Source organism: Chiloscyllium plagiosum, chromosome 27 (assembly GCF_004010195.1).
Source record: "Chiloscyllium plagiosum isolate BGI_BamShark_2017 chromosome 27, ASM401019v2, whole genome shotgun sequence".
Lineage (NCBI taxonomy): Eukaryota > Metazoa > Chordata > Chondrichthyes > Orectolobiformes > Hemiscylliidae > Chiloscyllium > Chiloscyllium plagiosum.
Window position 1 is genome coordinate 20,784,165 of NC_057736.1, and position 15,597 is coordinate 20,799,761.

General features: G+C 44.1%; 1 protein-coding gene across 3 annotated transcripts in view; it reads left to right on the plus strand.

Annotated features, from left to right (window-relative positions):
- The first annotated feature begins 374 nt into the window (after positions 1-374).
- LOC122563629 (amine sulfotransferase-like) overlaps positions 375-15,597 on the plus strand; it is a 45,668-nt gene continuing 30,445 nt past the window's right edge. The window contains exons 1-4 of one of the 3 annotated variants that reach the window (XM_043717612.1): positions 375-448; positions 5,681-5,851; positions 9,655-9,854; positions 12,800-12,926. In XM_043717612.1, coding sequence (XP_043573547.1) covers positions 5,695-5,851; positions 9,655-9,854; positions 12,800-12,926 — 484 coding nt within the window. In that variant the 5' untranslated portion in view covers positions 375-448; positions 5,681-5,694. The other 2 variants (XM_043717611.1, XM_043717613.1) reach the window with 2 other exon arrangements.

Sequence of the window (15,597 nt, forward strand, 5' to 3'; positions counted from 1 at the left end):
CGGATCTGAGAACATGGAGTTGCAGTCAGTTCATGGGGAGATAAGTCGGGATGGGTGGGGGTGTGTGGTGCAGAGAAATTGAGGTGACCAATGTCACATGGACAGCTCTTCACGAACACGTTGAGCACGGGTAAAAGGCCAGAGCAGGGCTAATGGACAGCCTTAGAATTGGCCAAAGGGTGTCTATGGAACGGTGAAGGTGGGGGAATGTTGTCCAAAGAAATGGGCATGGAGGTGAAGGCGAGGGAACAAGAGTTCAATACCATTTGATGCCTAAAATTAATTAAGGTGGGGACGTAGAGGGATAAAACTGAGACCTTTTCTGAGTCCAGAAGGCTCACCATTCTGCCGCGACTGTCGGCACTAAAGCATCTGCGCGTGCGCAGTAGGGTCCGCACGGCCATTTTGAGCTGTCGGCGTCGTGTGTGGGCACCTGCCGGACATCAGGGTAACGTCACTCACTCTTTTAAAACAGAAATCTGTTCCTCCTCCCGATTGTAGGAGCACAGCTGCCAGGCCCTCAGCTCTCCGAGAATCCCGCATCTTGCGGGCTGTCTCTCTCTCTCCTCCCCCCCCCCCCCCCAAACCAAGAACTTGGAACGTTTCCATGTGTTGGTTTTCAAAGCCTCCGAGTTGGTGAACAGGCTCGAAAGGTGACACCCAGTTTCCAAGTGACCCACCAAAATGAGGATGGCTTCACGCGAGCGGACTGGCCACGCCGTTTACTGTGACCACGGCTGTGTTGGGTACCCCCTGGGCTTTCTGTGACTGAGGCAAAAGTGAGGACTGCAGATGCCTGATTTTCCTGCTCCTCGGATGCTGTGGTTTTCCAGCACCCACTCTAATCTAAAGTTTGTGTGATTGAGTTTCACCCCTCCACAGTCTGTTCACTGTTATCTTTCACGCAGAGGGTGGTACGTGTATGGAATGAGCTGCCAGAGGATGTGGTGGAGGCTGGTACAATTGCAACATTTAAGAGGCATTTGGATGGGTAAATGAATAGGAAGGGTTTGGAGGGATATGGGCCGAGTGCTGGCAGGTGGGACCAGATTGAGTTGGGATATCTGGTCAGCATGGACGGGTTGGACCGAAGGGCCTGTTTCCATGCTCTACATCTCTATGACTCTATAACTTTAGGGTGTAGGTTTGCTCACTGAGCTGTAGGTTTGACATCCAGACGTTTCATTACATGGCTAGGTAACATCATCAGTGGCATCCTCCAAGTGAAGCAAAGCTGTTGTCTCCTGCTTTCTATTTATACGTTTATCCTGGATGGGGTTCCTGGGGTTTGTGGTGATGTCATTTCCCGTTCATTTTCTGAGGGGTTGATAGATGGTATCTAGATCTATGTGTTTGTTTATGGCGTTGTGGTTGGAGTGCCAGGCCTCTAGGAATTCTCTGGCATGTCTTTGCTTAGCCTGTCCCAGGATAGATGTGTTGTCCCAGTCGAAATGGTGTTTTTATTCCTCTGTGTGTAGGACTACGCGGGAGAGAGGGTCATGACTTTTTTTGTGGCTAGCTGGTGTTTGTGTATCCTGGTGGCTAACTTTCTTCCTATTTGTCTTACATAGTGTTTGTGGCAGACCTTGCATGGAATTTTGTAGATGACGTTGGTTTTGTCCATGGGTTGTGCTGGGTCTTTTAAGTTTGTTAGTTTTTGTTTGAGAGTGTTGGTGGGTTTGTGTGCTACTAGGATTCAGAGGGGTCTTAGTAGTCTGGCTGTCATTTCTGAAACTTTGATGTATGGTTAGGTGGTTAGGGTTTCTGGCTAGATACCATCTATCAGAGAACGAACAGGAAATGATATCACCACAAACCCCAGGAACCCCATCCAGGACAAACATATAAATAGAAATCAGGAGACAACAGCTTCGCTTCACTTGGTGGTCGCCACTGATGATGTTACTTAGCCAGGTAATGAAACGTCTGGATATCAAACCTACAGCTCACCGAGCAAACCTACACCCTAAACCTCAACCTGAGCTACAAACCTTCAAACCTTGCAAAAAGACTCTATAACTGTTGTGTGTTTATTTTGGTGCACCGAGGTGGCCTGTGAGTTTCACAGGCCAGTTAGGTCATTTGTATTAACCCACGATTTTGCAATCGCACATATTCCAGGCCAGACAAGAATAGCTGATTTACTTCTCTTTTTAAAAAAAGTCTTAAGTGAACCAACTGGGTTTCCACAACAACCGTCTAGTTTCATAGTTAATGTTACCATCGTTGAGGCTCGTTCTTTTTATTGTTAAAAATCACACAACACCAGGTTATAGTCCAACAGGTTTAATTGGAAGTAGACTAGCTTTTGGAGCGCCGCTCCTTCATCAGGTGGTTGTGGAGGACACAATTGTAAGACACAGAATTTACAGCAAAAGTTTACAGTGTGATGTAACTGAAATTATACATTGAAAAATACCTCGATTGTTTGTTAAGTCTCTCATCTGTTAGAATGGCCATGATAGTTTCACTTCTTTCATATAGAGTCATAAAGATGTACAGCACGAAAACAGACCCTTCGGTCCAACCTGTTCACGCTGAACAGATATCCCAACCCAATCTAGTCCCACCTGCCAGCACCCGGCCCATATACCTCCAAACCCTTCCTATTCATATACCCATCCAAATGCCTCTTAAATGTTGCAATTGTACCAGCCTCCACCACATCCTCTGGCAGCTCATTCTATAGATGTACCACCCTCTGCGTGAAAAAGTTGCCCCTTAGGTCTCTTTTATATCTTTCCCCACTCACCCTAAACCTATGCCCTCTAGTTCTGGACTCCCCGATATCAGGGAAAAGACTTTGTCTATTTATCTTATCCATGCCCCTCATAAGGTCACCCCTCAGCCTCCGACGCTCCAGGGAAAACAGCCCCAGCCTGTTCAGCCTCTCCCTATAGCTCAAATCCTCCAACCCTGGCAACATACTTGTAAATCTTTTCTGAACCCTTTCAAGTTTCACAACATCGTTCCGATAGGAAGGAGACCAGAGTTGCACGGAATATTCCAACAGTGGCCTAACCAATGTCCTGTACAGCCGCAACATGACCTCCCAACTCCTGTACTCAGTACTCTGACCAATAAAGGAAAGCATACCAAACGCCTTCTTCACTATCCTATTTACCTGCGACTCCACTTTCAAGGAGCTATGAACCTGCACTCCAAGGTCTCTTTGTTCAGCAACACTCCCCAGGACCTTACCATTAAGCGTATAAGCCCTGCTAAGATTTGCTTTCCCAAAATGCAGCACCTCGCATTTATCTGAATTAAACTCCATCTGCCACTTCTCAGTCCATTGGACCATCTGGATTCTGTTGTAATCTGCAGTAACCCTCTTTGCTGTCCACTACACCTCAAATTTTGGTGTCATCTGCAAACTTACTAACTGTGTACATCTTATGTTTGCACCCAAATCATTTATCTAAATGACAAAAAGTAGAGGGCCCAACACCGATCCTTGTGGCACTCCACTGGTCGCAGGCCTCCAGTCTGAAAAACAACCCTCCACCACCACCCTCTGTCTTCTACCTTTGAGCCAGTTCTGTATCCAAATGGTTAGTTCTCCCTGTATTCCATGAGATCTAATCTTGCTAATCCGTCTCCCATGGAGAACCTTGTCGAACGCCTTACTGAAGTCCATATAGATCACACCTACTGCTCTGCCCTCATCAATCCTATTTGTTGCTTCTTCAAAAAACTCAAATCAAGTTTGTGAGACATGATTTCCCATGCTCAAAGCCATGTTGTCTATCCCTAATCAGTCCTTGCCTTTCCTAATACATGTACATCCTGTCCCTCAGGATTCTCTCCAACAACTTGCCCACCACTGAGGTCAGGCTCACCGGTCTATAGTACCTGGCTTGTCTTTACCGCCCTTCTTAAACATTGGCACCACATTAGCCAACCTCCAGTCTTCCGGCACCTCACCTGTGACTATCGATGATACAAATATCTCAGCAAGAGGCCCAGCAATCACTTCTCTCGCTTCCCAAAGAGTTCTCGGGTACTCCTGATCAGGTCCTGGGGATTTATCCACCTTTAACTGTTTCAAGACATCCAGCACTTCCTCCTCTGTAATCTGGACATTTTGCAAGATGTCACCATCTATTTCCCTACAGTCTATATCTTCCATATCCTTTTCCACAGTAAATACTGATGCATAATATTCATTTAGTTTCTCCGCCATTTTCTGTGGCTCCACACAAAGGCCGCCTTAGTGATCTTTGAGGAGCCCTATTCTCTCCCTAGTTACCCTTTTGTCCTTAATATATTTGTAAAAACCCTTTGGATTCTCCTTAATTATATTTGCCAATGCTATCTCATGTCCCCTTTTTGTCCTCCTGATTTCCCTCTTAAGTATACTCCTCCTTCCTTTATACACTTCTAAGGATTCACTCAATCTATCCTGTCTATACCTGACATATGCTTCCTTCTTTTTCTTCACCAATCCCTCAATTCCTTTAGTCATCCAGCATTCCCTATACCTACCAGCCTTCCCTTTCACCCTGACAGGAATATACTTTTTCTGGATTCTTGTTGTCTCATTTCTGAAGGCTTCCAATTTTCCTACCGTCCCTTTACCTGCGAACATCTGCCCCCAATCAGCTTTCGAAAGTGCTTGCCTAATACCGTCAAAATTTGCCTTTCTCCAATTTAGAACTTCAACTTTTAGATCTGTTCTATCCTTTTCCATCATGATTTTAAAATGAATAGAATTATGGTCGCTGGCCCCATAGTGCTCCCCCACTGACACCTCAATCACCTGCCCTGCCTTATTTCCCAAGAGTAGGTCAAGTTTTGCACCTTCTCTAGTGGGTGCATCCACATACTGAATCAGAAAATTGTCTTGTACGCACTTACGTAAATCACAAAACTCTTTTTAAAAGTTACATTCTCAGGTTAACTGTAACAATTGGTGTCAGGCCAGATAAGATGTTGAAGGTGTTAGCCCCCATATTCTGTTGTCTGTGCCATAATGTTTAGACTGATACTAATCTAAAAAAATGATTAAGAGTCTTACATGGATTCATGGAACACAGGGGGTTAATACTTTCAACATCTTATCTGGCCTGACACCAGTTGTTACAGTTAACCTGAGAATGTAACTTTTAAAAAGAGTTTTGTGATTTACATATGAAAGAAGTGAAACTATCATGGTCATTCTAACAGATGAGAGACTTAAGCAATTGAGGTATTTTTCATTGTATAATTTCAGTTACATCACACTGTAAACTTTTGCTGTAAATTCTGTTTCTTAAAATTGTGTACTCCACAACCACCTGATGAAGGAGCAGTGCTCCAAAAGCTAGTGCTTCCAGTTAAACCTGTTGGACTGCAACCTGGTGTTTTGTGATTTTTAACTTAGTACTCCCCAGTCCAACATCGGCATCTCCAAATCTTTTTATTGTGGAGTCACTCATTCAGTTGAAATTCCACTAGCTGCCATAATACGTTTTGAATTTATGATTCCAATGTCTAGTTGTAGTCTGACAGTCTGGATTAATATTTAGTACAACTGGGAATACTCCATTTAGCTTTATTTGAATAGCTCCACCAAGCCCCTTCCATTATGTTGAAAGAACAAAATTTTGCAATAAAGGCAAAACGCTGGAAATTTGATTCTGTGATATTTTAAAATATGCAAAACAAATCCTTAAGTAAATTTTCTTTTTCTTTTTAGTTATTGCATTCACAATGGACAACGATGAAGCGAGCAACCAACCATTTGAATATTTTGAACTCAGTGGCATCTCATTTGCTTCACCACTACATTCACTAGAACAACTTGAGTGGCTGAAAGATTTTGAAATGGATCCAGATATTCCACTCATTGTTTCATATCCTAAATCTGGTCAGAATATATCATAATTGAGTATTATGTTATCTGATGTTGTTGCAGAATTAATTCTTTTAAAAGCGCTCTAGTTTTTTTTAGATTAGATTACTTACAGTGAGGAAACAGGCCCTTCGGCCCAACAAGTCCACACCGACCCTCCGAAGCGCAACCCACCCAGACCCATTCCCCTACATTTACCCCTGTCCCTAACACTACAGGCAACTTTGCATTGCCAATTCACCTAACCTGCACATTTTTGGACTGTGGGAGGAAACTGGAGTACCCGGAGGAAACCCACGCAGACACGTGGAGAATGTGCAAACTCCACACAGTCAACTGAGGCAGGAATTGAACCTGGGTCTCTGGCACTGTGAGGCAGCATTGCTAAGCACTGTGCCACCGTGCTGCCCCATGATCACTGGTTACCCTCCAATATATTGCAAAACACATTGAATAGATGTGCTTTTCTAAATGATATATCTCTCCACCCTGCAGGCTCCCTGCCTCTTTTCTTGATGAAGGGCTTTTGCTTGAAATGTCAATTTTCCTGCTCCTTGGATGCTGCCTGTCCTGCTGTGCTTTTCCAGCACTACTCTAATCCAGACTCTGGTTTTCAGCATCTGCAGTCTTTGTTTTTACCGAAATGATATATCATACAAATGATTTGTCATGTATTGTTGATAGATGTATTCTGGGTTTTGATGAAGCAAATAAACTTGCAACAAGTTAATATATAATTCATTGTCTCTTCTAAGTTAAGTGATGATTCAAAAAGTGTGGCGCTGGAAAAGCACAGCAGGTCAAGCAGCATCTGAGGAGCAGGGGAATCGACATTTCGGGCATAAGCCCTTCATCAAGAATGTGGAGAAGGGAAAGGGGGCTGAGAGGTAAATAGGAAGGTGGGAGTCAGGCAAGGTAGCTGGGATGATGATAGGTAGATGCAGGTAGGGGGGGTGATAGTGATAGGTTGGAGAGAAGGGTGGTGCTGATAGGTGGGAAGAAAGATGGACAGTTCAAGAGGCGTTGCTGAGTTGGAGGGTTGGATCTGGGATGATGTGGGGGGAGGGAAAATAATGAAACTGGTGAAGTCGACGTTGGTACCATATGGTTGAAGCGTTCCAAGGTAGAAGATGAGACATTCTTCCAGTCGTCGGATGGCTTAGATTTGGCAGCGGAGGCAGCCCAGGACTTGCATGTCCAAAGCAGAGTGGAACGGGGAGTTGTAGTGGTTGTCCACAGGACGGTGGGGTTGTCTGGTGTGTGTGTCTCAGAGGTGTTTCTGAAACGTTCCACGAGTTGGTGTCCTGTCTTCCCAATGTAGAGGAGACCACATCGAGAGCAGTGGACACACTAGATGAGGTGTTTAATGTGCAGGAAAATGTCTGCCGGATATGAAAAGATCCTTTGGAGCCTTGGATGGAGGTGAGGTGTGGGTGCACATTTTACATCTCTTGCAGTGGCAAGGGAAGGGGCTGGGAGTGGAGGGTGGGTTGGTGGTGGCAGGGGTGGTGGTGGTGAAGGGCTTTTACCCGAAATGGGTGGCTCAGTGGTTAGCACTGCTGCCTCACAGCACCATGATCCCAGGTTCGATTCCAGCCTTGGGCAATTGTCTGTGTGGAATTTGCACATTCTCCCTGTGGCTTTGTGGGTTTCCTCCGGGTGCTCCGGTTTCCTCCCACAGTCCAAAGATGTGCAGATTAGGTGAATTGGCCATGCTAAATTAACCGTAGAGTTAGGTGCATTAATTAGGGGGAAATGGGTCTGGGTGGGTTACTCTTCAGAGGGCCGGTGTGGACTAGTTGGGCCGAAGGGCCTGTTTCCACACTGTATAGAATCAAATCTAATCGATTTTCCCTCTCCTCGGATGCAGCCTGACCTGCTGTGCTTTTCCAGCACCAGTCTAATCTTGGCTGGTGGGGGGGCGTGGACCTAACTAGGGAGTCACGAAGGGAATGGTCTCTGCAGAACACGGATTGTGGAGGGAAATATATCTCTGGTGGCGGGTCTGATTATATGTAGTGGAAATGACGGAGGATAATGTGCTGTATCTGGAGATTAGTGGGCTGGAAAGTGAGGACCAGGGGGATTCTGTCCTTATTGCAGTTGGAATGGTGGGATTCAAGGTCAGAGGTGCTGGAAGAGGAGGAGATGTGCTGAAGGGTGTTGTTGATTGCATGGGTGGGGAAATTGCGGTTCTTGAAATAGGAGGCCATCTGGGATGTCCTGGAGTGGAATTGCTCCTCCTGGGAGCAGATAGGGTGGAGGAATTGGGAGTAAGGGATTGTGTTTTTATGTGAGGGAGGGTAGGAGGAAGTGTAGTCCAGGTAGCTGTGGGAGTCAGTGGGTTTGAAATAGATATCCTTGTTGAGTTGGTTGCTGGAGATGGAGAGGTCTAGGAAGGGGAGGGAGGTATCCGAGAAGGACCAGCTGATCTTAAGATCAGGGTCGAAGGTGTTAGTGAAGTTGATGAACTGTTCAGCCTCCTTGTGAGAGCACAAGGGAGTGCTGATACAGTCATCAGTGTAGCGGAGGAAAAGGTGGGGAATGGTGCCAGTGTACCTGCAGAAGATGAACTGTTCTATGCCCTTTTGAACTGTCCTATCTGTCTATCTTCCATCCTATCTATCTGCTCCATGCTCACTTCCAACCTATCACTGTCACCCCCACCTGCATCTACCTATTGTCTTCCCAGCTACCTCATTCCCCGCCCCCATCCCCACCCCAACCCTCCTATTGAACTCTCAGCCCCCTTCCACCCCTCCCACATTCCTGATAAATGGCTTATGCCCAAAACGTCGATTCTCGTGCTCCTCGGATGATCCCTGACCTACTGTGCTTTCCCAATGCTATGCTTTTTGATTCTGATCTCCAGCATCTGCAGTCACCACTTTCTCCAAAGTTAAGTGATGACATGGGGTAGATTGTTGCTCTAGTGTTTATTTATCAGCAAATAGGTACATTCTTAAGGTACATGTACCCTGTACCACAACACAATTTCCAAACCTCCATTCAGAATCTGATCAATTGGAGAGCTTTTATTTATCCTGAATATGACTTTCAATGTCAGAGGGACACACAACCAAGTGAAGGAAATTGCCAAACCAAGAATCTTCTCAGCCCTGGTCTGCTTCATGCTGAATCATCTGGATATTAGGATAAACTCAACATATAAATCACGGGACTGACTAGTGTATTGGTCTCAAAATTTCCCAGGATCCAATTGTCACCACTTTTAGCATGGTTTTTGTGCTTGCAGATATGAAGCAGCAGCAGTGTTGACTGCATCTCTCATTTGAATCCTGTCCTTCTGCCCTAACCTCACATTAGGTGTGTAAGTAAAACTCTTAACCCTGAAGTGAGAGTAGATTGGGCTGTAAATTTCCTGCCCCTAACTACCACAAGGATGTGAAGTACGAAATTCACTCTTGTTAAACAGGCCTAAATTGATGATCCTGTGTTTCAGAAACAACCCTTGAGAAAATTAGTTAAAAAGTATTAATATAATTTTGAAAGCAAAGGAAATGGCCCATGCTAGCTCTACTATGTTTTGAACATCCACTGAATTTCACTCAATCAATGAGAGGTAGTGTGCTGTTGGCACATTCAGAATAATGACATCCTCAGTGCTTTGATACCCCTGACAATCTTGTAAACACACAGTTGCTGCTTTTGACCTGCTATAATTAATAACGGAGTGCACAGGAATCTTACTAGATGCGTCAGCATTGAAGAAGCTCCCACACCAAAGTAGAGAAAATTAAGGTACTGTTTTTCAATTTGCTTTCATGATTATTTTTTATTCATATCATCTAATTCAGGAACTAATTGGGTGCAGCAGATGGCAAGTCTGGTTCTAGCCAATGGCAATATTGATTCCGTAAAAGACAAAATTCTCAAACATAGAGCTCCATGGATAGAGTTTGTTCCTTTCAAACCAGGTTACACTGACTACCAGCTGCTGACAACACACTTAAATTACCAGATGGTTCCAAGTTCTGCGAAAAACAGAAGGATGAAAGTAAGTTTTACAAAAATTTTCAAGTCAGAATCAAATGAGAGTTACTTAATATAATGTTGCCTGTAGTTATACTGACCAGTCCATTTTTTTTAAGAAAAAGTTGCATGATTTTTCTGGGTGAGGGTCTGGTTCAGGTCTTCAGAATAAGATCTCAAAATATTTTTGTCTTTATGGGAGATTAGTGAGGGCAGCATTTGTTGCTCATCCCTAATTACTTTTGAGAAGGTGATGGTAAACTGCTGTCTTGATCCACAGTAGTCCTTGAGTGTAAGGATACTTAGAAAAAAATCCCATACCATTCTTAGACTGTTATAGCAGCAGATTGATACCATTTCTTTGTTCGATGAGATATATTTTCCATTGCATAGACATCTAGATAATAATAATAATATCAATGGATATGAGGCCCTTGAGAGAAAATGGTTTTGATGGGGTGTTCAGCCACAATCTAGAATGGGGGCAACAGGCTCCAGGGACTGATTGACCAACTCCTGCTCATATGTCCCACTTTTATTCACTAGTGGGATGTATGTGGTGCTAGCTGTTCATTATTTATTGCCCTCTACCTTGTTGTCCTTGAGAAGGTGTTCGTGAGCTGCTGCCTTGAAATCTGCAGAAATCTGCATGCTGTAGGTTGACCCATAATACCCTTAGGGATGGAATTCCAGGATTTTGGCCCAGCAACAGTGAACAAATGTGAATATATATTTCCAAGTCAGGACAGTGAATGGCTTGGAGGGGAGCTTGCAAGAATCTAATGATCCCGTGTATCTGCTGCCCTTGTCCTTTCAGTTAGAAGTAGTTGTGGCTTTGGAAGGTGCTGTCTAAAGGATCTAAAAACCACAGCTTTGATTCTGACGACTTCCATAGTTGATTAATGTGATCATTAAGGTTGTGTTAAGTGACAATCAGCATTACAGTAGTCCCCTATATCCACGGGGGATATATTCCAAGACCTAGCACAGAAGCTCAAAACCACGGATAGTAGCGAACCCATTCATTTAGATGGGAAATTTACCTCCCTGGCAGCACCTAGTTCCTGGTTCTGTAATGTTCCATGTAATGTTTCGTCCGCGGTAAACCGCAGAAACTGACATCGTGGATAAGGCAGTCACCCTGTATTTACTTTTCTAACGGCCAACACAGGCAGGCTTGGATGAAGGACAGACTGAGTGGTCAGGCACAGTGGTTCAGTGGTTAGCATTGCTGCCTCTCAGCGCCAGTGACCGTGCCACTGACAGCGCCAGTGTTTGATTGCAGCCTCAGGTGACTGTGTCTGTGTGGAATTTTCACATTCTCCCCATGTCTGCATTGGTTTCCTCCAGGTATTTCACTTTTCTCCCACAGTCCAAGGGTAAAGGTTAGCTGAATTGGTCAAGCTAAATTGCCCATAGTGTCCAGGGGTGTGCAGGCTAGGTGGATTAGCCTTAGGGAAATGCAGGGTTGTAAGGAGGTGGTCTGGGTGGGATGATCTTTTGATGTTGGTGTGGACTTGATGGGCCAAACGGCCTGCTTTCACACTGTAGGGATTCTATGAGTGATTCTGCAGAAACGTGCTAGTTAGAGAAGTCTGCTCCTGGTGGGATAGGGAATACTGAGTGGGTGCCCTATAGAAGGGAGTTAAAATCATTACTATTATTTCAATTATGAGTTCAATCTTTGTGAAGTTTACTATTGATAGCACATTAAGTGGGGGAATGGAATTAAAGGAGCCCTGGGCAAAATTAACTGGAATAAATCAATGGAAAGGTCTAGATTCTTTTCATTCATTGATGGGACATGAGTGTCGCTGGCTAAACCATCATTTATTGCCCGTACCTAATTGCCCTGGAGAAGGTAGTGGTGAGTTGCTGCTTGGAACTGCTGCAATCTTCCAATGTAGAGATACATATGGTGCTGTTAGGAAGGGAATTCTAGTACTTTGAGGATAGTGGTGTTTCCATGCCTTGTCCTTCTAGATTGTAGAGGTAGGAGGTTTGGGAGGTGCTCTCAGAAGAGCCTTGGTGAGTTACTGTGGTGCATCTTGTCGATGACATTACTCATTATTTGTTGATGGTGAAGAGAGTGAATGTTTAAAGTGGTGGATGAAGTGCAAGCCAAGTGGACTGTCTGTTCTGAATAATGTCCAGCTTCATGAGCATTGTTTGAGCTGCATTAATCTTGGAAAGTATGCAGTATTCCATCACATCCCTTACTTGGGTGTTGGAACTAGTGGATGCTTTTGGGGAGATAGTGGGTGAATTGCTTGGTGCAGAATTCCATTTGACTTGCTTTTGAAGCTGCTGTCTCTGTATGATTTGTCCAGTTCATTTTCTGGTCAATGGAACCTCCATGATATTAATAGCCAATATATTGCCTGTGGTCAGAATTGTCTAAATTAGGGAGAAAGGCTCAAAATACTTTGGAGAGGAGCATTTAAGTGTGTGCCTCAAAAATAAATTTCCACAATCAAGCATAATTGTGAGAGTAGTTCTTATACATACGTTAAACTGAACTTGGGATAAAGAATAACAAGTTTGAAATAGCAAATGATAAGTAAAGCAGCGAGGAAGTGATTCTTTTCACTCAAACATAGAAAATCACTGAAAAACAAGAATAAACCAGTCAGGTGCTGTGGGGGGTGTTTCTCACATGATGAATTAAAAATGTCCTCCATACTTAAATATCTTGTGATCTTGGGAACCTGATACATGTTTTTTCTTTCAAAAGCATGCCTTAATCCCAACACAAGGTGATAGTTATGTAAGATAGGTGCTTGCGCATTCTGCAAAAAGTTAGAAGAATCAGTTTAACAAAGGAGACAAGTAGAGAATCAAAAGAACAAGAATGAACAAGTGTGGAAAACTGATAAAAATGAAGCATTAAATTATAACTCCATATAGACTAAATTGAATCTACAACAGTTTGAAACTGAATTTTTGCTTTTATTTGATTTTCCAATGTAGATCATATATGTTGCCAGAAATCCCAAGGATGTGATTGTGTCATTTTACCACTATCATAATTGTCATCATTACTTGAAGACACCAAAGGATTTTTCTGACTTTCTGGAGCAGTTTATTGAGGGAAATGGTAATATTTTGCAATTAACAGTTCTGTTTAGGTTTTACCAATAATGTTAATTGAGGAAAATCTTGGTTGAAACTTTCAGATGTGATTTTGAAGCATTCTGTTTTTTCATGTATTTGTTTTCAGGATGCGGATGAGCAGGTTGGGCAATCACTTATTGCTGATCCCTGATTGCACTTGACCTTCATCCCCTTCCTCACTCAGCTATTGTACTCTATGCTACTTTCTCCCCACCCCCACCCTCCTCTAGCTTATCTCTCCACGCTTCAGGCTCTCTGCTTTTATTCCTGATGAAGGGCTTTTGCCCGAAACGTTGATTTTACTGCTCCTCGGATGCTGCCTGAATTGCTGTGTTCTTCTGGCACCACTAATCCAAAATCTTGTAAAGGTAGTGCTGAGCCATCTTGTGGTGAAGCTAACGCAGGTCGTCTAATAGATGCGGCAAGCCAAGTCTGATGTGGGAGAGCCCTTGGCTGGCTAGCTGTTTAACAACTCTGCTGATCAAGCTGAGTGGTTCCCTCCCCTCTTCTGTCTGGAGTCAGACAGACATTTAACAAGTCACCCATTGGAGAGTTGGCTATGCAACCTCATGGAGAAAGTGAGGACTGCAGATGCTGGAGATCAGAGCTGAAAATGTGTTGCTGGAAAAGCCTCCTCTATATTGGGGAGACAGGCCGCCTACTTGCGGAACGTTTCAGAAAACACCTCTGGGACATCTGGACCAACCAACCCAACCACCTCTTGGCTCAACACTTCAACTCCCCCTCCCACTCCACCAAGGACATGCAGTTCCTTTGACTTGTCCATCGCCAGACCATAGCAACACGACGGCTGAAGGAAGAGCGCCTCATCTTCCACCTAGGAACCCTCCAACCACAAGGGATGAACTCAGACTTCTCCAGTTTCCTCATTTCCCCTCCCCCCACCTTGTCTCAGTCCCATCCCTTGAACTCGGCACCACCTTCCTAACCTGCGATCTTCTTCCTGACCTCTCCGCCCCCACCCCCACTCCGGCCTATCGCCCTCACCTTAACCTCCTTCCACCTATCGCATTTCCAACACCCCTCCCCCAAATCCCTCCTCCCTACCTTTTATCTTAGCCTGCTTGGCCCACTCTCCTCATTCCTGAAGAAGGGCTTATGCCCGAAACGTCGATTCCTTGGATGCTTCCTGACCTCCTGTGCTTTTCCAGCAACACAGCTATGAAACCTCATGGAATACTCTGCTAATGATGTCTTGTGAAGTTGACACATACTAGCTTTGGTCTATGAGTAATCTGATTCAAGCTGTGGAATCGGCATCTGCCATCTCGAGTTCCAGTGCAGGAAACACTGCATAAATGTTGTCTGGTCTTGATGTTTATTCTCCCATCTGTTATGATGTGGAGGTGCTGGTGTTGGACTGGGGTGGACAAAGTTAACAATCATACAACACCAGGTTATAGTCCGAAAGCTTGTACTTTCAAATAAACCTGTTGGACTATAACCTGGAGTTGTGTGTGTTTTTTTTAACCCTATCTGTCAATTATTCTTTGTTGCTCAAATACAGAGTTGAACATGGCACCAGGTTCCCTTTCGAAGGGTAGACAGTGTGCATCTTTTGTATCAAACACAACCCAATCCCAGCAGCAGTTCAGCTTGGTTCAAAGATTGTTGCAGCATCTTTAGTTGCCATACCTAAGCAGGTTCATGAGCAGTGTGTTTGCCCTCTGTCATGTTGGCTGTGTGATTCTCGAGCAAAGCAAAACATGCTTATCATGATGGTCCTCACAGGTACATGCATGTCAGAAAATGAAATACTTAAATAACAATAAATCTTTAACTTTGAAGGTTTGATCCACTCAGTTCAAGGAACGAACCAAGTAGTGGTGGCACTTTGACGGTGTGTTTATAATAATAAAGTAAGAGCCTGTTTAAGGAAAGGCAGTTATTTATGTGGGTGGTGCCCTTCAAGTTGCCTGCCTTGTACTTCCTTGTACTCACTGTCTATTGGCCACATCAGTGAACCCACTGGGTGCCCATCTTATCTGTCATGGCCTGAAGTACTGGTTGTTCCTGCGAGTAGCAAATGCTTATCTAAAGTACGCACGGTTGTTACAATGAGATTGTGAATAGCTTGTTATATTAGTTAGGGTTCCTTTGATCACTCCAAATGTTGGTTGGATAACTGATCATTTGAGAGCTCATTATGAAGGAACAAGCACTGATCAATATGGAATGCATGTAATTATCGGACCATAACTAATCAACCTAGACGTAACCTGGCAGCTTTGGTGACTGTAGTAAAGCTTGGGCTAGGTGCACTTCCTTATTATGGCTCATTTATATGTCTCTCCTGTTAATCCACTTTCTATGTTTACCATGGTGATGATGGGTAACAGCGAATCAGGGTTCACTTCTGGAGAGGGACCCTGAGAAACGGCTACCACAACCAAGGAATACAGGAAGTATGCAAATGACTAATTCCTGATTAGAGAGTTAGGGATGAGAAGTAACATTGCAGGTCATTTTTGGAGCCCTGTAATTGGAATGTTTGACTATTATAATCTTATAATAAATCTTATAACCTATTGGAGGGCAAGTTGGTACCCTGGACAATCATACTGGTTTTCACTGGCTGTATATTCTTTTGCACTTCATGTTTCTTGGTCAATTTTAAACTTTTTGCCTCATTC